General features: G+C 39.0%; 1 protein-coding gene across 10 annotated transcripts in view; it reads left to right on the forward strand.

Annotated features, from left to right (window-relative positions):
- The window catches only part of LOC309480498 (ankyrin repeat and SAM domain-containing protein 1A), a 128,301-nt gene that overhangs the window by 76,135 nt on the left and 28,070 nt on the right, over nucleotides 1–24,096 (forward strand). For all 10 annotated transcript variants that reach the window (XM_082145009.1, XM_082145010.1, XM_082145006.1 and 7 more), the window contains 2 exons: nucleotides 174–243; nucleotides 3,655–3,767. In XM_082145009.1, coding sequence (XP_082001135.1) covers nucleotides 174–243; nucleotides 3,655–3,767 — 183 coding nt within the window. The remainder of the gene's footprint in view (nucleotides 1–173; nucleotides 244–3,654; nucleotides 3,768–24,096) is intronic.

Below are 24,096 nucleotides of genomic sequence, written 5' to 3' on the forward strand. Positions count from 1 at the left end.
ATGATAGATGGTGTGTTTCTCAGTCAGTATTGTCGCTGTTTACCGCTTCATCTGCTCTGCTGGGAAATCATTAATGCAAAGTTTAACATAAATTACAGCTGCTTTTTTTCCAAATTGCGCTATGGTTAGTGTCTTCATGTGGTTGTCTCATTGTGTTTTTTTTTCTCTTACAGATTGAGAAGATCATGACTTTGATTGGTGCCGGCATTGACTTCTCCAAAGACCAGGATTGCTCCGCCACAGGTATGTGATGGCGTTACCCTTTCAGCTGTATCTAAACACTGCTGCCCTGTTTCATTATTCAGCTGAAAGATGCAAAAAGTTTATGACATAATGCACAATGCATTGTATTTTTTATTTATTGTGTTTTAATTGAGAGGGGAGATGTTTTTTCAATCACTGCTCATTGTAGCCAAAGTTAGCTGGCGGTTTGGTCTCCTGATGTTAACTGAGCATCACGTGTCTTTGAGGATTGTATGTTTGAATGAGGATCTGCCTCCAGATCACCTCTCCTATGAAATGAGACCTGACTGAGCAGACCAGCAATGAAACACAATAACCTCTTGATGGGCAAGAGGAGGATGAAGGCCAAGTCCAGAAGAGTTACATTAGTGAATAAAGGATATGGGGTTGGCTGGCCCTTTAAATGGAGAATGAGAAATCCCAGTGTGCCGTTGAAGGACGAGGGGACACTTGAGAGTTAAATCAATGGGCGCTGAGATGCTTGACGATTCAGCCCTTGTTGTGATGCTTGACCTTGTTCTGTATGGAGGCAGTTTATTGACCTTCCTCTGGAATCAACCAAACTACAGCAATCGAGACTGTCACGCTTGCTGTACCACTCGGTCCTGTAAGCACGGTTTGGCAACTCCTGCAAAAACGTACGGGGGAAGATTCTGTTCTTAAGTTTAAGCCTTGAATAAATCACCATCCTCACATCAGTTTATCTTAAAGCCTGTAGACACTGTTTCAAGTGGTTTGTGTCTCTGCAAGGGGCCTTTGTATTCCAACTGGGTTCATTGGCCCATATAACTAGCTAGAGGACCAGTCCTTCCACTGTCCTTTTGTCACATGGCACTGGCACTGACCTCATTTCCTGTTTCCTGCGGGCATCCTACTTGGACATGATTCCTGGTTTTTAATTTTATTACTGGTGCTTACTAAAGCCAGCATTTATTACTTTTGCGCGTCCTTGACAATATGAATTTGAACAAACCCATAACCAAAGTAAGACTTTAAAGTGTTGCTTGTCCTGCACTGTTTGATACCTCAAATCATGCAGCTTATTGAGTTGTGCTATTACCTTTTTAAGAAATCAGACTTCAGATTTTTAGATAAGCAATAAAATGGACAAATAAATCTAGGAACCAGAATATCACAGTGAGTGGGCTAGACTAGAAAGCCACCACCTAGATGCCTCCCAGAACAATCTTGGTTCACTTGTACCATTTTAGATGGAAACAATACGTTTGTTTGTTTATTTAAACTAAAGTGAACTTCTTTGACTTTGACTTGGCCCACCTTTCCTAATATCAAGCCAAATAAAGGCACCTGTCACATCAAGAATACCATATATCATTTACAAACTCCTGCAACAGAATTTTTTTTACAGATTTTTTTCATTTTGTTTCTGTCTATGTGGATAAAGGTGCTAAAATATTAACATGCATGAGTGTCAGGGGAATTAGAAGAAGAACTGCCCTGCAGCTTGGCAATAATCTCAGATCTACACCCTCCAGCCAAGAAGCTCTGCATATGCCTCTGTGTTTGTGCTTTGCTTTCTGTGTAAGCACTATTTATCATTGCACCTTGTTTCTTTCTTTGTCTTTTGAATCAATGCCTCTAATATTGTTAACATAGTCGACTACACTGGCAAAAGAGGAATGGTCTTGGTCAGGTCAATGGATGGGACAAAGGTTCGATGAGTCCTAAGACAATGGACAGCAGGCCCGCAGTTTCTTTGAGGGGAAGAGCGAGCGAGGCAGGGAGGGGAGGAGACAGGGAGAGGGAGGGGAGAGCAGGAGTGAGGGAGAGAAAGGAGGAGACGGAGCAGGAGTGTTGCAGAGCAGAATTGACAGTGTCCGGTTGAACAAGGAGACCGCACCTTCTGTGCCGAAGGGATTACTGCTGCATTTCTTACAACATCCAGACTCGTCTGCACCGCTCGCCCTGCAAAGTGTGTCAAGTTTGAGCGTCATTCTGTGGAGCAGGCTTGACAAACATCCCACTGACCTTGCATTTCTAATTGAGCAGCTGCCGTGATGTCTCGAGGAACTAGAGGGATATCTAGACGTCTGCAAACTACTCGGAGGATTGACTGATCGTGTGGGAAGTGGACTTCTACGTTTCTGGGAAGACTTTGTTGTGTTGGAAAAGCGAGTCTTGTACTTTTGCGGTTTGGAGTCTCTGATTAAGTTGAATAACTCTGGCAGATACTAGCTCTCATTGGATCATTGGTTTTCTGTTCACTTTTTCTTTTAATTCCTCTTTGATTAGACTGACTTCTTCAAGTCTAGGTTTATTAGTGAGGCATGTGTTTGGTGCCCTCTTTTCCGTCAGCTTCTTCTTCTGCAACTAAATTTAATCATAGGCAGGCATATTTGTTGTAGAAGAAAGATGATATCAAGAGTTTTATCAGAGCAAAGAGTTGTGATAGCTTTTTTTTCTCTCTGCCTTCCAAACACCAGTGCTTGATCTCATGTACCTTTGATCCTGAGAACCACAGAGTGACTTTGTACAATGCAAGTCATGCAGTCCTGCTTGACTTTTAAGTACCAATATCATTGAGATTGGATTAGAAGTTCATTTGCATGGGGATGAAGAGCGCAGTATACACAATTTAAGAGTTTCCAGGCTCATAGCAATTTTTAGTCACTCTTAGGAGATCAGGAGATTGTGACGTTTTGAGAGTTATTAGTAAGAGTCACTCTGCATGGGATTGGTAGACATTGTTTGGGCATAATTAGAGTTGCACGGACAACACGTCTGCTTGTGTTAGTTAAAGGTGGGACGTTTGTTTTGTGCACCTACCTCCACGTGGACACCCCAGGAGGGAAAGTTTTTCCTGATCCCCTGCTGTGCTCTTCCTCATTAAACAGCTCAGTCCATTAGGGTGTGCGAAGATGGATCTGCAAGCTCGCATTTTCAGGAACTAGCTTTGCCGGGATTCTAAAGAAATTGGTTTTATTACAATGTTGTTTCTATGGATGCACATCGTCTTCTCTCACTGTTTGGATTGTGAAATCAAACCTTTGATTCATAGGCTGATTTTGGACTCAAATGGAAACTTCGATAATTGCTGGTCTTGGCCCCCAGCTGTTTTCTGTGTGCATATTTCATAGCAACTTGTTACAACTTCTTAATTATAAATTGGACGGTAATGTGGAGTCTAAGTCTGTGATCAACCTCAGCGTTGGGCCCATCTTCATCCCAAATTCGGAAAAACGAACTTCATTCTTAGCAAGCGTGGTTCGCCCCTGCTGTGGGAGCGACCACACCTCTCGGCCGGGATCCTGTCGCCTCTGCCTTCTTGGTGTTTGTGCTCTCGGCACTGCTGGCCGAGGATGATGTGGCAGTGCCACGTCTCTTCCTCTGAGTGCCGATGCTATCGTCTCAACGGTTTCTCGCTGCTCAAGCGCCTTCCTCTGTCTGCAGGTGGATCTGGGAGGCTACTGGAGCAGTCGGTCGGTGATTGGTTGGAGCATATAGGCCTTCCACAGTATGAGAGCAAGCTTCTGCTCAACGGCTTCGATGACCTGCGGTTCATGGTGAGTAACACATGCCTTGTTTGTATTTTTTTTTAAAGCATCTCACTTTTATTGCTACTGTGCCTTTAAGACTTCTCCATGTGAATGATGTACTCTGTTCTGATTGTGTAAACCGTTTACATGTGAAAACAACTTTACATTTTACTTTGCCATTTGGATTTGCCATTGGTGTCTTTCCATGCCTGATCAGATTGCCATTAAGAAAATCTTCACATCTTTACAAAATGCTTGTCATCAAAGAGCTTATATTTTTGTATGGCAGTTTTGATAGTCTGGTGGTTATGGATCTAGGCTAGTAACTGTGATGTTGCAGAGTAATCACCTTCAAGCACACTCCCAGAAAAAGAGAGGTTTTTCTTGTACCCTGAATAAATAAGTGTTTAGAAGTGTGCTGCCGTAGCAGAGTGGACCTGCAGCCAAGCACACTTCTGTAACAGCAGCGGGACAGTCAGCATTCGCTTTAAACTGGGAGGTCAAATGAACGGGGAGGGTTCTTTGGTTTAACATGATTTACTATAGGAAAAATAGGCACTTATTCAAGGCGGATGCCCCGGCCTTTATCCAGGGCCTGAATGATCAATCATTAACAACCTAATTAGGACATTGTTGCGAGATTGGACGCTAAGTGGAATTTCTATGTAGGCAGAGCTCAGTTACGTCCAATAACTGCAGACTGTAGACAATAAAGGTTTATAAAACGCTAGCCTCTGGAAAATAGTATTTTACAAGCCCAATTAATAAAGAGTACTTTTTAGTGGTGTTTGCTAAGGCTTAAATTATCATCACTAAGACATACCTCAAGAACTATACCTCAGATCATGCATTTTTTTAAACTTAGGTGAGCTATTAGTATTCTAAATCTGTTTTTTTAGATATATATATATTTTTAATAGTCCTTTACGATTGTTGCTTGTCAGACCGAATGAAAATGATCCCCGCTGTAATCCATATCACTCTGTAGGATCTCAGATTTCTTTAATGTCAGACTTAACAACAGTCAAGACTCGTTAAAAACTCGTTAATACGCTAAAAGACCCATCCAGCGTTTTACATCATCAAGCTGTGACACGTTCGATGACTGTGAACTGCATTAAGTGCGGAATTGAAAAGGTGGTTAGCAAACAAAAACAATCTATAGCGTTAATTTTGATCACGTTTTGTCTTGAAACGTTTTTTGTTTTTTTATGCCGATAATATCACTTCACCGCCACAGGACTAGAGGAATCTTCTAGGATTCCCCAAATTTGTCTCAGACAGCCAAATCATGATCTTTTGACTTGGGCTTCCAGACCATGCTAGCAACATGTTGGAGATCACACAACATTTTCTCACTCAGTTTCTTCAGAAAGTGTATATATAGTTGGAATTCGTAACACACAAAAAAAATGTATAGGGACACGTCCCACAAACATGTTCTTGGCCAGATTGAGAAGCCCATACGATGCTGTATTAAAGAACCTGGACTCCTCATAAGGGGCTGTGTTGTTTTTACCATGTGAGGTAATGAGGATTGATGGTGATGCGGTTGAAAGCCTCAGCTGGCCGAGGGAGGCGATGTGCGTGTTGTAAATCAAAGATAGAGACGGGCCCCTGGACGCCCTCTGTTCTACTCTGAGAGCCACCTCATTGCAGAAGTAATGAAGGTTTTATGGCCAAGCTGGTCAGCTGTGTGTGTGTGTGTGTGTGTGTGTGTGTGTGTGTGTGTGTGTGTGTGTGTGTGTGTGTGTGTGTGTGTGTGTGTGTGTGTGTGTGTGTGTGTGTGTGTGTGTGTGTGTGTGTGTGTGTGTGTGTGTGTGTGTGTGTGTGTGTGTGTGTGTGTGTGTGTGTGTGTGTGTGTGTGTGTGTGTGTGTGTGTGTGTGTGTGTGTGTGTGTGTGTGTGTGTCTTGATGCATCGGGCCATCTCTGCAGCTCCTTCATAAGATCATGCTAGGTGTTGCGTAGATAGAAAGATTGGAGAGGTTAAATTCCATTAATGTTCTCAGTTAGCTATTAATGACACTGATGTCCAAATGAGGGTAGTCACCGTCAAATACAAAAAAAGTTATACAATTAACAACAATTATACTTCTCACACAAGTAAACAAAATTCACCATTTATAATTTGCAATTAAACAGTTTGTATCATTTCTGTCATATAGGCTACTGTACCATTCAGAAGTTTGTTTTGCACCAAACATTTTTTTTTAAAAGATACTTTTATTTAGCAACGGCATATTAAATTCAGTCAATGTTACAAAAGTCAAAAACATGCTGTTTTTTTTTTTTATACTTTCATCAAAGAATAAATTTTTTTTTTTAAATCACAGTTTCCACAGAAATATTTAGCATTACACCTGTTTTCAACAGTGATAATAATCAGAAATGTTTCTTGAGCATCAAATCATCATATATGATATATGATAGAATGATAGAATGATTTCTACCATCACAGGATTAAATTACATTTTAAAATATATTCTAATAGGAAACATATTTTAATGATTTTGTAATATTTTACTGTTTTGCTGAAATAAATGCAGCAGTGGCAAGCGAGAGACGTTTGAACGGTAGCATATATGCAGTCTCAGCTCATAATGCTGTGCTCAAAGTCAGTGGCGTGGCATGATGCGGTCACATAATCACATAATGCGTTCTTTGGATGTGAGTGTTCAGCACAGCTGAAGTCCACAATAACACTGATACAGGAGGCCAGTCTCTCTGCTGTGTTCAGATTGCCTTGCCTGAATGCATTTGTGGACTTGTGCTGATTTATATATGCAGGATTAATCAATCTTAGCTGGACCGTACAGCTGTACTCTCTTACATACTTAACTCTGAGTGTCACAGTGGAGACGAGTAAGAAATGAATTCAGCTTGGATTTGTTTATATGCTGGTCTGTACCTCATCATACTGTAGCCTAGACACTTTGAGCTTCTTAAGAAAAACGCTCAATTTCATCTCCATGCATTGAAACTGCAGAAAGGTCATTTTTAACTCTGAGCTGGTTGGAAAGAGGCAGGCGTTTACACATGACTATTTTAACAGCTCAGCGGGTTTAGCATCTTCAGCTGTCGATGTGTTTAATATCTGCAGAACGCTTTGAACATCACTGTAAAGCTGCTCCTCGTCTTTGTCTTTTTTTGGAGATGAAGACTTGATCTTCCTCTGCTCAGGCTCTGTTTTTCATGGCAGAGTATAGGATTGACGATCCGTTCTCTCTAAGATAATACTGGTGCAGAACGCTTGGGCTTTTTTTTTACATGGATAAACACTTTTTTTTATTTATTTTTTTTAGCATTTCCTTTCCTCTCTCTTCTCTTTCATCTTAGTTTACCAGAGTTCTCCTCACTATATTTAAAGAGAACAGGGGCTCCAGACAGCAACTAAAATGGATTGAAATGCAAAAGAAGAAAAAAATGCAGAAATAATTTATAATTGAGGGTACGTTTACACGACAACGATATGCTTAAAGCGGAGAAGTTTTTCCTTTGAGTTTTCCGCGTACAGACGACACCATTGTCAGAACGATCCCCATTCACACGGATCCGAGAAAACGACTAAAAGCGCTGTATTCTGCTGCCAGGCCATTAGATGACGATGAAACACTATAGACTGAACATGTAATACCCATGTGCATGACATCATCATCTTCAGAGATTCACATTTTTGTTGTTTACACAGAGACCGTTTTCAAAAACTTGCACTTTGAAACGCGTTTTCAAAACTTTGTGTTTTCAAAACGCTATTGTCGTGTACATGAACGACCAAAACGCATAAAAAGGTTTACGTTTTTAGTTGAAAACGGTGTCGTATAAACAGCCCCTTAGTCACCATTGACAACAGCCTGGAGAATTGTATGTACATCAATATATGGTTTTATCAGATGTCAGATAGTTGGACGTTTATGATATTTAATTACTTTCAGCGTGTCTACACCGTACACGACCGCTATAACTAGAAGCTGTCTACACCGTACGCCACCGCTATAACTAGAAGCTGTCTACACCGTACGCCACCGCTATAACTAGAAGCTGTCTACACCGTACGCCACCGCTATAACTAGAAGCTGTCTACACCGTACGCCACCGCTATAACTAGAAGCTGTCTACACCGTACGCCACCGCTATAGCTAGAAGCTGTCTACACCGTACGCCACCGCTATAGCTAGAAGCTGTCTACTCTACACCGTACGCCACCGCTATAACTAGAAGCTGTCTACACCGTACGCCACCGCTATAGCTAGAAGCTGTCTACACCGTACGCCACCGCTATAACTAGAAGCTGTCTACACCGTACGCCACCGCTATAGCTAGAAGCTGTCTACACCGTACGCCACCGCTATAACTAGAAGCTGTCTACACTGGACGCCACCGCTATAACTAGAAGCTGTCTACACCGTACGCCACCGCTATAACTAGAAGCTGTCTACACCGTACGCCACCGCTATAACTAGAAGCTGTCTACACTGGACGCCACCGCTATAACTAGAAGCTGTCTACACCGTACACGACCGCTATAACTAGAAGCTGTCTACACCGTACGCCACCGCTATAACTAGAAGCTGTCTACACTAGTGTTGTCAAAAGACCCGGTACTTCGGTACCAAGTCGGTACTAATTTTTTTTTAAACGTCACGGTACCAGGTTTTCTCAAACCCGGTACTTGATGCGCGTGCATGCCCGAAGCGCGTGCAGTTGCGTCCTCTTCATAAAAGCGCTGATGGCGATCGGCGGTGCTGCTGCTGATGTGGTGCTGATGTTTTTGCGCGTGCAGATACGTTATTTCAAATGGCGCGCGTCAAGCGCACTCATAATAGAAGCGGCGCGCTCGCTTTTCCATGTGCGTTCATGGATGCATAGCAACGACAGACGCCACGGGAGTACAAACGCTTGTGCGAACTGCGCTCTCCATGACGACGAGGAAGTGTGACATAGGCCTATTAATTGATTTCTAGCCCTTGCATTAGCTTTACTACTAGATATATTTATGGAGATGAGAAATAAAAAGCCGTCATTAATATCAGTCCGTCAGAAAAGCAGTTCTAGTCTTATTCTTGGCTGGATAACTCTTAGCAGGTTTAAAAAGCCCTTTTAAAGTTAAATATGAATACAGTTTTGGATTAAATAAAAGTATAGTCAAGTCAAATAAAACATTTTATCTCCTGTATAGTTTGGTAATGCTACAATAAGATACCATTCATTAACATTACTTAAAGCGTTATCTAACATAACATTGAGTGAACAATATATTTTTACAACATTAATTAATGTTTGTGAATGTTATTTAATACAAAACACTTGATTGGTCATGTTTGTTCACTTCATTCATTGTGCATTAAATAATGTTAACAGAAATAATGTTAACTTTTGATTTTAAAAATGTATTTTTAAATTAACCCCTAAAGGAGAATAATTGCGACAGTATATAACTATTGTTTTTTTTGTTAGGTCATTTTATCTAATGTTATCTAACAAATGGAATCTTATTGTAAAGTGTTTTTAATACTACAGTTTCCATCTTTGTGATATACACTTTAATATAATTATGTAAATTTAATCTAAATTAAGCTTTGGTACCGAAATTGGTACCGAGAACCGTGGATTTTCACTGGTATCGGTACCGAATACTGAAATTTTGGTACCGTGACAACACTAGTCTACACCATACGCCACCGCTATAACTAGAAGCTGTCTACACCGTACGCCACCGCTATAACTAGAAGCTGTCTACACCATACGCCACCGCTATAACTAGAAGCTGTCTAGTCTACACCGTACGCCACCGCTATAACTAGAAGCTGTCTACACCGTACACGACCGCTATAACTAGAAGCTGTCTACACCAGTGGTTCTCAACTCCAGTCCTCGGGACCCACTGCTCTGCATATTGTGTGTATGTCTCCCTTATTTAACACACCTGATTCAGATCATCAGCTCGTTAGGATAGACTCCATGAACTGAACTGAGTGTGTCAGATAAGAGAGACATCCAAAATGTGCAGAGCAGTGGGTCCCGAGGACTGGAGTTGAGAACCACTGGTCTACACCATACGCCACCGCTATAACTAGAAGCGGTCTACACCATACGCCACCGCTATAAATAGAAGCTGTCTACACCGTACGCCACCGCTATAACTAGAAGCTGTCTACACCGTACGCGACCGCTATAACTAGAAGCTGTCTACACCGTACGCCACCGCTATAAATAGAAGCTGTCTACACCGTACGCCACCGCTATAACTAGAAGCTGTCTACACCAGACGCAACTAGAAGCTGTCTGCACCAGTGTTGGGTAAGTTACTTTAAAAAAGTAATTAGTTATAGTTACTAGTTACTTCTCACAAAAAGTAACTGCGTTAGTAACTGAATTACATCATTACAAAAGTAACTAATTACCAGGGAAAGTAACTATTGCGTTACTTAAAAAAAAAAAAAAAAGTTTAAATATAAGAAATTTCTTGGATACCCCCAATATGAAATGTTAAATGAATTAAGAACATGCTTCTTAAGAAATGTACCAAAAATAAATAAATAGTAATAGAAAATATAGCCTACATACACATACACTAGTGCATATCATTAAAATGATAAAACTCACACACCTTACAACTGGTAGACATTCTGTATAGCCTACTTGAAGTATTTTCTTCCTCACAATATTAAGTTTAACAAAAAGTGCTCTCAATATAATACTGAACAATGTACCAACATAAATAATAATAATAAAATATAATCTTTTGGGGCTTTATTTTTATAACCTACAGAGAACGTCATCATCAGAGGTTATTTTAGCCAAATTAGTCGTGTTTGCCGCACAACAACCGGTCAAACAAATAGCCATGTTTGAACGTTCCCTGCATGTTATTTTGGAGTTTATGTTAGGCTATATAAACTAATTAAAACATTGCATATGATACCAATATGCTACAGAGATTATTCAAATGCTGAAATGTGTAATTTATTGATAAATAAAGTATTTATGCTCGTTGCTCGGACACACTCGGTCTCTCTCGCGCACTGTCGAGCGCATTCTCGGACACACTCAGTCTCTCTCGCGCACTGTCGAGCGCGTTCTCAGACACACTCCGGTCTCTCTCGCGGACTGTCGAGCGCGCTGGCTCGCGGCATTCGCCTCGCTTTTGTCCAGTCCGGTGCCTCATAAACACACACACAGAGAGAGCCTACTCGGATGAAAACCGCTTCAGTGAGATCAATTATAGTAACGCCGCATTTTTATTGACAGTAACGGCATCGGCGTTGTAACGGAGGAAACAGTAATTAGTTTGATTACTCGTTACTGACAAAAATAACGCCGTTAGTAACGCCGTTTATTTAAAACGCCGTTATTCCCATCACTGGTCTGCACCGGACGCAACTAGAAGCTGTCTACACCCTACGCCACCGCTATAACTAGAAGCTGTCTACACCATACGCCACCGCTATAACTAGAAGCTGTCTAGTCTACACCGTACGCCACCACTATAACTAGAAGCTGTCTACACCGTACACAACCGCTATAACTAGAAGCTGTCTACACCAGTGGTTCTCAACTCCAGTCCTCGGGACCCACTGCTCTGCATATTGTGTATGTCTCCCTTATTTAACACACCTGATTCAGATCATCAGCTCGTTAGGATAGACTCCATGAACTGAACTGAGTGTGTCAGATAAGAGAGACATCCAAAATGTGCAGAGCAGTGGGTCCCGAGGACTGGAGTTGAGAACCACTGGTCTACACCATACGCCACCGCTATAACTAGAAGCTGTCTACACCGTACGCCACCGCTATAACTAGAAGCTGTCTACACCGTACGCCACCGCTATAACTAGAAGCTGTCTACACCGTACGCGACCGCTATAACTAGAAGCTGTCTACACCGTACGCAACTAGAAGCTGTCTACACCGTACGCCACCGCTATAACTAGAAGCTGTCTACACCGTACGCCACCGCTATAACTAGAAGCTGTCTACACCGGACGCGACCGCTATAACTAGAAGCTGTCTACACCATACGTGACCGCTATAACTAGAAGCTGTCTACACAGGACGCGACCGCTATAATTAGAAGCTGTCTACACCGTACGCGACCGCTATAACTAGAAGCTGTCTACACCGTACGCGACCGCTATAACTAGAAGCTGTCTACACCGTACGCCACCGCTATAACTAGAAGCTGTCTACACCGTACGCGACCGCTATAACTAGAAGCTGTCTACACCGTACGCCACCGCTATAACTAGAAGCCGTCTACACCGTACGCCACCGCTATAACTAGAAGCTGTCTACACCGTACGCGACCGCTATAACTAGAAGCTGTCTACACCGTACGCGACCGCTATAACTAGGGGCGGCAGTGGCTCAGTGGTTCATGTAGATTGTCTACAAACCGGAAGGTTGGTGGTTCAATCCCCGGTTCCACCTGACCAAGTGTCGAGGTGTCCTTGAGCAAGACACCTAACCCCAGCTGCTCCCGACAAGCTGGATCGCCTTGCATGGCTGACACCGCCGTCGGTGTATGAATGAGTGAGTGAATGGGTGAATGTGAGGCAATATTGTAAAGCGCTTTGGTGGCCATTGGGTCTGTGAAAGCGCTATATAAATGCAGTCCATTTACCATTTTACCATTTAGAAGCTGTCTACACCGTACGCCACCGCTATAACTAGAAGCTGTCTACACCGTAAGCAACTAGAAGCTGTCTACACCGTACGCCACCGCTATAACTAGAAGCTGTCTACACCGTACGCCACCGCTATAACTAGAAGCTGTCTACACCGGACGCGACCGCTATAACTAGAAGCTGTCTACACAGGACGCGACCGCTATAATTACAGATGGTGGACAACCAGACTGCCTATTACCGCCGCGCCAGCTGCCGCGGCGAAATCACCGCAGCAAAAATAAACCAGCCGCATTTCAAAGTCGTTCCCAAAATGACCGCCAGGTGGCGCAAAGGGACATTGTGCAAAACAGCAGCAATTGCCGTATTTTAAAATGTAAGTGGGTTAAATATAAAACCCTAAGCCTAATAGGCATATTTTTCATATATATATATAGGCCTATTAGGCTACAACAGAATAGAACCAAAGATAGAATCAATTTTAGAACTGAAAAAATAGAATCAAAAGTTAAAAATAGAGACGATATTAGGCGCAATGACGCTGAATATTTTTGCTATTCTATTGAGGAATTAGATAAATGAAGAGCTCTCGTGAGCGATACAATTGCATAGTAATTTATAGTGATTTTCAAAAGCAGTCCTTAAAAAAAAAAAATACATGGAGTAGTTAGGCAAATTTTTGAGAGATTACGCGGAACGCGTTTTAGTTAAGATCCTGGTTTCAATGCCCTTAATGTATATAGGCTACTGCTTAAAAAAATGTCACAACGCGTTTTGAGATTGTTTAGAATTAAACATTGAAGTTTAAAATGTAGTCTTATGCCACACCAGGCCGAGTGGCGTTACGCATTGTTCAAAAATAAGGTTTTATTCTGGCATGTTGAATTGGCGTTAGAATTTTGTTTTAGATTTATTAGATTTAGATTTTAGATTTCGTTAGATTTATTTTTCTCGTAACAGCTAAAATAACTTAATATATGCCTTGTCTTAATATGACCTACTTAATATAGGCAATAGGCATATAATAGCCTATATAATAAATTAGCAAAACTTGGCCACTAAATATTTAATTTTCAATTATTTTAATTATCACAATTAAAGTTTTCATTTTATTCAATTGAACAAGCGCAACAATCAGCATTTAATCAAATATTCTAAAAGATGTATTATTAATAATAATGTTATTTCAACATACTATTTCGTTTTTTCGACATAATATGTGTGCGTGCAACAAGCAAGATGTGTATTTGTAAATCCGGTGATGCGTGCAAAATTTTTATCAATAAACAAGTGTTTTCTGACAGTTTCGACTGCAAAGATGAAGTTGACGATCGCCATATTTGTAGTGAACGCACCTAGAGAGAAATGCACATAAAGACATAATCAGAGAGTAGCCTTTTTCTTTTCGTTTTGAATTATTTCGTTTGAAGACATTTCAAGCTTTGTGTATTTGATGTGTTTATCATGTCTGTGTGAGGCATACGCTGAGTTTCGTTAAGTTAGGAGGATGAGATGCGCTCCAGCTGACGTGCAATGCAAGTGACCGCGCGGGCGCCTCCATGATTAGTGTCTGTTATATTTGCTTAAATCCAGCAATTGGTTGATGAAAAATTGATTAAAATTAAGATACAATTTATAGAAAACGAAATTCACTTTAAAGAAAGGTTTTCTACTAAACAAAACTTAATGAAGTGGTCAAAATCATGTCTGACCCACTCCATATCCATCTCTCGATATAATGCATCCAATCTTACTCGTGCTGTTCACTTTTCATATTCAACATAGATGGAAAAAAATAACATTATAATATTTTAACAAATATGATACTAAATGAGATTATTTAATGGCTACAACAGTATAGTAGGCCTATAGACTCTATTTGTACAAATTGCTGCACATTCATTTAATTAAATGAAACCTTGTAACGAATTCACACTGTAGGGTAGACTGTGTACAGTTGAGACTCCTTAAATAACTTGCGTTCGCAGCAAGCACAAGTTGTGATTTTTGCTGTGCACTTGCATATTAGTGTCAGCTGGGAAGGAAATATAGAGACCAGACCTCTTGGAACTTTAATTGAATACATAGCGTTGGTAAGGCATACTGAAATTACATCCCTACAAATTTATTAGGCCCTACTGAAAATAAATGTATCGAATTTAAGCAAAGTAGCTTAAATGTTAAGACTGTAAGCCCTTTGCTTTTTTCGTAGCCTATAAATGATTCTTATAGCCGACTTTGTGTTAATATAATTTGTAGAGAATTTTTTTTAACTCAAACATTAACACTGAAATAAATGAAACTAAATTATTGTAAATTTTTTGGCACACCACGAGTGGCGCTATGCATTGTTCTAAAGCCGGGTTTTATTAGTGTTCGACAAACGCGGCGGCGCGTTCATTTGAATGAAGAGCGCTTCTCGCTCGTGTGAGCGAACACACACTGGAACGTTAGGCCATGTTGCAACGAGTGAATCGTGGCCGAGTGGTTGAACTTACGTTACGATCATTTAGATGACACGGGTTCGAATCCCGAACTAACTTGGACTACTGATATTTGTATATTAGCCTATTAATGCATTGTATAGTCTATTTGTCTAGTTCTAAAACATAGTTTTTTGCTTATAGCCTATTTACAAAATAAAATCACCATGCATTTCCATTTTACACTAAGGAACAAATATTATACAATGACTTTACTTCTGTAGCCTATAATAATTCCAATCGTAATTTCAAAAGCAGTTCTGTTAAAAAAAATGTATATATAGGCCTATATAATTATGTATATATATATGACGTTTAAACGACAAACAATAAAATCAGAACCAGTATTCTGTTGCGTTCATGGTTCCAGTGGCAGTAATGCATCCACGGCTTTTCAAAATGTCACAAAGCGTTTTGAGATTGTTTTGAATGAAATATTGAAGTTTATAAGTGTTTTGGCACACCACGACGAGTGGCAAACTCTTTGTTTTGTTTTGCAAACTCAGCTAGCCTGTGGGGGGTTTGGAGAAGGCAATAGTTGCTTTATCGTGGGGGTGCAGGACAGAGGTGTTAATGTTCCGTCTTTCCTATGGAGAGTGTTGGAGCCAGGCCTGATGAGCAGGCAAAGGCAAAATTCTTTTAAGGATTAATCTCAAAATCTCCAAAAGTCCATATGTAGGCCTTATATCTTATTAAATTATAAACATTGTAGTTTTATTGATTGTATTTAAAGGTTTTCCACACACAATTTCAATTTAGCAGATACAGAGCTCTTTAATTCGCGACCCACCTCGTTTTATTGTAAGGTGAATTCAGCAAGGCATGTTGTATCTTTGAAGCAACAAAGGCAATTTGTTACAGTTTTTTTCTTTCGTGACTTGTAAAGTGTGACTTCTCTAAAATATTAGAAAAAGTGGTGTCCGCTCAACTGGGCTCTTTCTTGCAACAAAATGATATCTATGAAAAGTTTCAGTCTGGATTCAGACCGCATCATAGCACTGAAACTGCGCTCGTTAAAATCACAAATGATTTACTTTTAGCTTCTGACCAAGGCTGTATCTCAATACTAGTTTTACTTGATCTTAGTGCTGCGTTCGATACTATAGATCACACAATACTCTTAGATCGACTACAAAATTATACTGGTGTTCAAGGACAAGCACTAAGCTGGTTCAAATCATACCTATCTGACCGCTACCATTTTGTCTATTTAAATGGAGAAAAATCGATCATAACTCCAGTAAACTATGGAGTGCCGCAGGGATCTGTATTAGGCCCCCTGTTATTTTCAATATATATGATGCCACTTGGAAATATTATAAGGAAACATGGAATTAGTTTCCATTGTTATGCTGATGACACTCAAATATATATTTCATCACGGCCGGATGAAAACGCTACATTTTCCAAATTGACAGAGTGTGTTAAAGATATAAAAGATTGGATGACGCGTAATTTTCTTTTATTAAATCCAGACAAGACAGAGGTAATACTTATCGGTTCAAAAAACCGCCCACAAAACCTCGCACAATACAACTTTAACATCATAGGATGTCCTGTTACTTTATCCTCTACAGTAAAAGACCTGGGTGTTATACTCGATTGCAACCTGTCTTTTGAAAATCATATTTCTTATGTTACAAAAACAGCCTTTTTCCACCTTAGAAACATTGCTAAGCTACGTAATATGCTATCAGTTTCTGATGCAGAAAAGTTAGTTCATGCATTCATGACCTCGAGACTGGATTACTGTAATGCTTTATTAGCTGGTTGTCCTGCATCCTCAATAAACAAGCTACAGTTAGTCCAAAATGCCGCCGCTAGAGTTCTTACGAGATCAAGAAAATATGATCATATAACACCGATTTTATCATCACTGCATTGGTTACCTATAAAGTTCCGTATTAATTACAAGGTATTGCTACTGACTTATAAAGCCCTAAACGGCTTAGCTCCAGTCTATTTAACGGATCTTCTATCGCCCTATAATCCATCGCGCTCTTTGAGATCACTAAATTCAAGGCTTTTGGTCATACCTAGGATATCCAGAACCACCAAAGGAGGGAGAGCATTTTCACATTTGGCTCCAAAACTCTGGAATAGTCTTCCTGATACTGTTCGTTGCTCAGACTCGCTCTCCCAGTTTAAAACTAGATTAAAGTCGCATCTCTTCAGCCAGGCATTCATATAATCCTACAGTTCAAACTACAATCCGGCCTCTATCCAATGCCAGAGGAGAACTGGCCCCCGACTGAGCCTGGGTTCTCCCAAGGTTTTTTTTTTTCTCCATTAAGGCACCTGATGGAGTTTTAGGACACCATTAGGTCACTTGATGGAGTTTTTCGGTTCCTTGCCACTGTTGCCTTTGGCTTGCTCAGTTGGGGATATTTTGGGGATATTTAATTTAATTTTATCAATCAATAAATTCCTCTTGAAACAAACTTTGTTGTATTATTTTAATTTAATACTGTGAAGCTGCTTTGATGCAATCTGTATTGTGAAAAGCGCTATACAAATAAACTTGACTTGACTTGACTTGACTTGTGTGGATGACACACAGCGGCATACAGTATTATCAGCTGTATGGTGTTTTTTTATGCTGAAATGCTTAATTTCGAGAAAGACCCGCGCGCGCAGTGAGGGAGACCAAACTTACTAAAAAAAATATCCAGCGCGAGAGAGAGGCAAAAAAAAACCCCGCCTGTTCTTAATTTATGTTGCTTTGAACTTTTTTCGTTTTGTACCGTTTTAATTTTTTAATTTAGCTGCAATTTCTTTGACAATAGAAATTTTAAATGTTGCAAGAATAAGATTCTGTGTTTATTATTTTGCATCACAAAGGGAATAAACTCTATCGATGCAACCCTGTTTAAATAAATAAACTGTCCCGACACTTTATTCGTACCTTGAAATGTGCGATGGGTTTTCAAACTTAATTAATTTTCTTTTTCTTTTACATTTTCATTGTTTATTTTTTAATTGAAAGCTATACTGTATTGAAAGTATTTTTCTGATTTGTTCGATCTGTTTTGAAAAATGTCTTCCGTTGCTATGGCCGGGTATAACTGTCAGTCATCTCAATCTCGTGAATGATTCACACACACAACAAAAATAATTTAGCAGATTAAAGACGAGCTTCATCATCTTCATTTTCTGGTGCGATCGGCTGACGGTCTTCCTTCATCTTATGTGTCGTCTTTGCAGCGGCTCAACTGGAATGTAGCAAATTTATGTTGTAATGTACAATTGATAATTAAACAAGATGATTGCCTTTAATAAACAGATGCATATTTAAGCATCAAGAACGGAAAAACATAAACACTGTCGGCTACACTGAGATTCGTTTGAAGCTCCGAGAGGCTATTGTTAATGCATTGACCACAGAGCTATCGCCTGAATAGCCTAGGTCTACTATTTTCTCTGTTTTAAAAGTTTGTTATATTCTTTTTATTTTTTTAACATTGGCAATTTACTGTCTCGAAATTATGTGTCGAAAAAAAAAAAGTGTTTTTACAAGACCTTGTGCTGTTTATTATTATTATTATTATTATTCTTATTATAATTATTATTATTATGTAGATGTTAATTCAGCCATTCTGTTGGATAAAAATTGTCCCTAATGTAAAATGGAAATGAATGGTAATTTTATTTTATAAATATAAAATATTTAATATAGGCTATAGGAGAAAAAAACAATATAGTGTAGCAATATTTTAGAACTATCAAATCTCTCTGCATTAATAATAAAAAAGTAGACCATGTTTGTTCGGGATTTGAACCCCTTGTCATCTGAATTATTGAAACGTAAGTTATAGCCTACAACTCGGCCACAAATTTGTTTTGTTTTATTTTGTTTGAAATGTATGTTTACATATTTTGCTTTCGTTAATGTTAACCAATTCTGTTGTAGCATAATAGGCCTATATTTTTTCCCTAAAAGTTGTTTTATTCTCTGCTTTGTTTGTTTATATTTTTACATATTCAATCAGTGTCATTTTTGTTCAAATAATGAAAAAAGTTTTGTTTTTTTACAAGATCTAGCGCCATTTTTTTTTTTTTTTTTTTTTTTTTTAAATAAACAGATAGGAAACTTACCTTTTAAAATGCCGCAGTTGCTGCTGTTTTGCCCTGTCACTTGCGCCACCCGGTATAGCCTAGTCATTTCGCGAACGACTTTGAAATTCGACTGGTTTATTTTTGCTGCGGCAGTAATAGGCATTGTGGTTGATTATTTATTAAATAATTCAATTGATAATCATAACAACATGTAAGCCTATTTAATTCTGAATATAACAAAGAATGCTTAAACCGACTAACATCGGTTAGTAACTGCGAGTCCTGAAAATGTTTTAATTTTACGGTAAATTATTTAAATTTATTTCACTAATTATGTTTCAGTTAATAAATCTACAAACACATTAAAATAACACGAAGTAAATGACAAGTAACCTATTGACATAGCCTTTCTAAATGATAGAAAAACTGGGCACACAATGTTAACGTGTGTCTACTTTGTTTAAATTTAATGAATTTGAATTCGTTTAACCACAATATTTATCTTGAATTTATCTGTGACCTCAGCTCAGATTACTGCCGCGGCAGATTACGTCATAAAGAGAATAAACTGACACTTTTCAAAGTCTGTGATTACAGCGCCACTCAGCGGTAAAAGGCAGCAAATACACATCCCAATTTTGCCGCCGCGGGAACGGCGGCGGTAAAAGTCTCATTCTGGTTGTCCACCATCTGTAGAAGCTGTCTACACCGTACGCGACTGCTATAACTAGAAGCTGTCTACACCGTACGCGACCGCTATAACTAGAAGCTGTCTACACCGTACGCCACCGCTATAACTAGAAGCTGTCTACACCGTACGCGACCGCTATAACTAGAAGCTGTCTACACCGTACGCGACCGCTATAACTAGAAGCTGTCTACACCGTACGCCACCGCTATAACTAGAAGCTGTCTACACCGTACGCGACTGCTATAACTAGAAGCTGTCTACACCGTACGCCACCGCTATAACTAGAAGCTGACCGTACGCGACCGCTATAACTAGAAGCTGTCTACACCGTACGCGACTGCTATAACTAGAAGCTGTCTACACCGTACGCGACCGCTATAACTAGAAGCTGTCTACACCGTACGCGACCGCTATAACTAGAAGCTGTCTACACCGTACGCGACCGCTATAACTAGAAGCTGTCTACACTGGATGCTGTTTTTACTGTATTTATCTTCAAATAAATCCAGCCTTGGTGAACAGAAGACACTTTTTAAAAACCATTAAAAATAATCTTACCAAACCCAAACTTTTGAAAGGTAGTTTAAGTGCAATATAGCTATTTACGCATCCATTTACACTACAGTTAAAATACTTATTTGAAATTTGCATAATGACCTGATGCTAGGAATTGTTACTCTGCATGTGGTAAAGCACGCATTGGAATTTGTAAAATTGTGATTTGTAAAAGCATTCACATCTCTTCTTTAACTAGTGTGGTTTCATGCATATTAAAGCATACTTCTGAAAGTCAGAGCTGGAGTAACACACCCGCGATACTAGATAGAGGCCAAAACATTGCTCTTACTTTCCCAACTAATTCCAAATGCATTGGAGACGGAGTGCAGGAGTACGACTCAAAGCGCTCGCTTTCATTCGGACACCTGGGGTGAGTTCGTCTTACGTCTTTCCAGAAGTGCATTACCACCCGCATCCATCTCCATTCCTTCTTCCCATCCCGTCCTCCTCTCTGCACTGCACTTCTCCATAATTCACCCCAAAGAAGCACATCGCCTTTGATCTTGCCGGAGATATTTGATCAATAATTAAAATGGGCTTGTCTGCCATGTATTTAGGTCTTGCATTAAGAAACTGTCTCCGATTTGACTTTAATATGTTGCTATTTTTACTTGTGCTTGAGTATTAAAACGCCTGTAAAAATGAAGGAAAATCTGAGGACACAAAGTGGATTTCGTGAGGTGCATTATGGGAAATGTAATTTTGCGATGTCTGAAGTGATGGGTATAAGCGTGATATCCAGTTAAGCAGGTTAATTAAGTGTGTTCATTACATCCATTAGTTTCCTCTGAGCGATCTAAAGCGCTGTACTCCACTGTTTGTGTCATACCTGTGAGAACGGTGTGATCTGTTCAGTGTTATTGCAAAGAGGTTTAAATAAATGAGATGCGTCTGCTCAATATTGCTCAGCCTTTTGGGAATATACAGTTTGAACTACATCAGTATTTTCACACACAAAAAGGTTAGTCAATCAGAGACATCTTACATTTGGTTAATAAGAGAAAGTGGGAAAATAGACACACAAAAAAAAGTATTGAAATTTTTTTTTTTTAAATGCTGCAAAAGCCTGAAATGTGGTTGGTTTAGGGCCGGGGGATGTTAGCATTCTCCTTGCCACTGTCCCCATGTGCAGCCAGCTTACAAAGTCATCAAGGCACTTGTGTTTGCAGAGAGAGGTGAGAAGTGGAATTAGCTTCATGTTTGGGTCAGTGAATAGCTCTTCAGAATGACCGGCCACAGAAAAGAGCTGGCATCACGATCAGATATCAACACCAGTACCGTGTGTGTGTGTGTGTGTGTGTGTGTGTGTGTGTGTGTGTGTGTGTGTGTGTGTGTGTGTGTGTGTGTGTGTGTGTGCGTGCGTGCGCAGCATCGATTTCAAATAAATGCTGTTCTTCCAAACTTTCTTTCCTAAGAATCCTGAATGAAATCTATCAGTTTCCACAAAAATATGAAGCAGCACGACTGGTCTCAACATTGATATTAAGAAATGTTGGTTACACTTTATTTTAAGGTGATGTAGTTTCATTGTACTTACTCCAATAAGTACTGAGTATTTTTAATTGACCACACTACTTACTATAGAGTTATGGTTTTAAGGTTATTTACCTGTAATTATGCATAATTTACTGTTTTTAGTATAGTAAGTACATGTAGTAACATGTAACTGTTACCTTAAAATAAAGTGTTACCGAAATGTTTTTAAGCAGCAAATCATCATATTAGACTGATTTCTGAAGGATCATGTGACACTGAAGACTGGAGTTATGATAATGAAAATTCAGCTTTGATCACAGGAATTAATTGCATTTTAATATATATATATATATATATATTCACATACAGTAGAAAACTGTTCTTTAAATTGTAATATATTTCAAATTTTTTTCATTATTTTTTATTAAATACTGCCTAGATAATCATAAGAGACTTTAAATCTTTAAAAGATCCATTAAAACTTAACTTTTGACACAAGTGCAAATATACAGTCAAACCAAAATGTATTCAGACACCTTCAACATTTCTCACATTATCACAGTTTATTCACTTTAGTTTAGAAAATGGTAATAAAATATGACAATAACTCAGAGTTATCAAATCAGTTGATATTTCACTGGTTTTGTCCGTCCTTCTGTTAGACTGTCTCGCACATGAATTATGTTGAATATCTGTCAGCTGTTATATTTAACTACACAATTAGATAATACCAATTAAAGTGAACCAATTACCAAGCAATGCTTATTTTTCTTCAGTCTGTGTGTAAAAAGGTTGCATTAGCAATTAAAGAAAAAACACATCAGCAAAACATGGTCAGGTCAAAGTGTCTGAATAATTTTTGGTCCCAAATTTGTATACATTTTACTGGTAGTCACTGTATGAAGAATTTTGGGGTATAAATTTTGCTATCCTCGCAGATATGAACTATAGTGTCCTGTTGAAAATTTTGGTTTGACTGTATATATGTGTGTATGTATGTGTGTTCGTATGTGTGTTTGTATGTGTGTATGTGCGTATATGTATGTGTGTGTATATATATTTAAAATAATGTGTAGGCCTAGTTTATCATTATTTATGGTAGTCTATTGGTTTACATTAATCTATCATATACAATTTAATAGCACTTTATTTTTCAAACAACCACCAAACTATCAGTATCAGTACATTTTGTTTTTAGTATTTGAATGTTTTCCTCACAACTCTTGTATCAGTACGACCATATTAAAAATGTGTGAGTGACCTTTGCAGGACGTGGATTCACCCGCGTCACGCCGGTTCATTTATGATTGACAGAAGTGCAGGTGCTCTGAACCAGCCAGCGTCTGATTGGTGCTTCTGAAAATGGCGTCTCTTGATGTCATTGACATGATTGCTATAGTGTGCAGAATGATTACAAATGTTTCTGTAGTCATAAAGCATCTGCGTCGTTCCTCAAAGATAATTCAGGTTCCTCTGCTTTAGAGAGATTTCCTCTGAGGTTTTCCACTACAGATTTCCTTTGATTCCTCATGCGCTGCTGCTGGAATTGAGCTGTTGTTTGGTGGACTTCCCTGATTCTCTCCTCATGCCGGCGTGAGGAATCTCTCCACAACTGGAATTAAAGTTTTATTCTCAGACGTCTTTGTGAAATTGGATAGTTCTAAAAAAAACATTACTTTGCAAAGTCTACAAAGTCTCTAGAGCCGTGAGTCATACAGGTACAAGCTTTCATTAGTGCTGTTTGCAGAGGAGAATCACTGTTATATACGTGGGGTTTGGGTTTTAAATGCAAAGCATACAAAAGTTTGCCTCGTCCTTCATTGTTTGAGGAACAGACATGAGCGATGCCTACAGGCTTTTTGTTGTTTGTTCTGAATTTTTGTTTTGTGGTCTGCTTTTTATTGTTTGTGTTTTGCTTTTTGTTGTTGGTATTTTATTGGGTTGTTTGGTGTTTTTGGTTTGTCTTTTTGTTTTTGGATGGGGTTGTTTGGGTCTGTTTTGTTTGTTTATTAGTTTTGAGGTTTTTTTTGTGGTTTGCATTTTCTTGTTTTTGTTATCGGTTTTGGTTTGTGTTTTGTTTTTTAGTGTTTTATTGGATTTTTTTGTGTTTGGAGTTTTGATTAGGTTTTTTTGTGTGTTTCTGGATGGGGTTGTTTGGTTCTGCTTTTCATTGTTTGTTTTGCTTTTTGTTGGTATTTTATTGTTTTTTGTGTGTGTGGTGTTTTTGATTTGTTTTGTTTGTTTATTAGTTTTGAGTTTTTGTTTTGTGGTTTGCTTTTTCTTGTTTTTGTTATTGGTTTTGGTTTGTGTTTTGCTTTTTGTTAGTATTTTATTGAGTTTTTTTGTGTTTGGAGTTTTGATTTGTCTTTTTGTGTTTCTGGATGGGGTTTGGTTCTGTTTTGTTTGTTTGGAGTTTTGTTTTTGGTCTGCTTTTTGTTGTTTGTGTTACTGATTTTGGTTTGTGTTT

Source organism: Leuciscus leuciscus (assembly GCF_965113295.1).
Source record: "Leuciscus leuciscus genome assembly, chromosome: 18".
Lineage (NCBI taxonomy): Eukaryota > Metazoa > Chordata > Actinopteri > Cypriniformes > Leuciscidae > Leuciscus > Leuciscus leuciscus.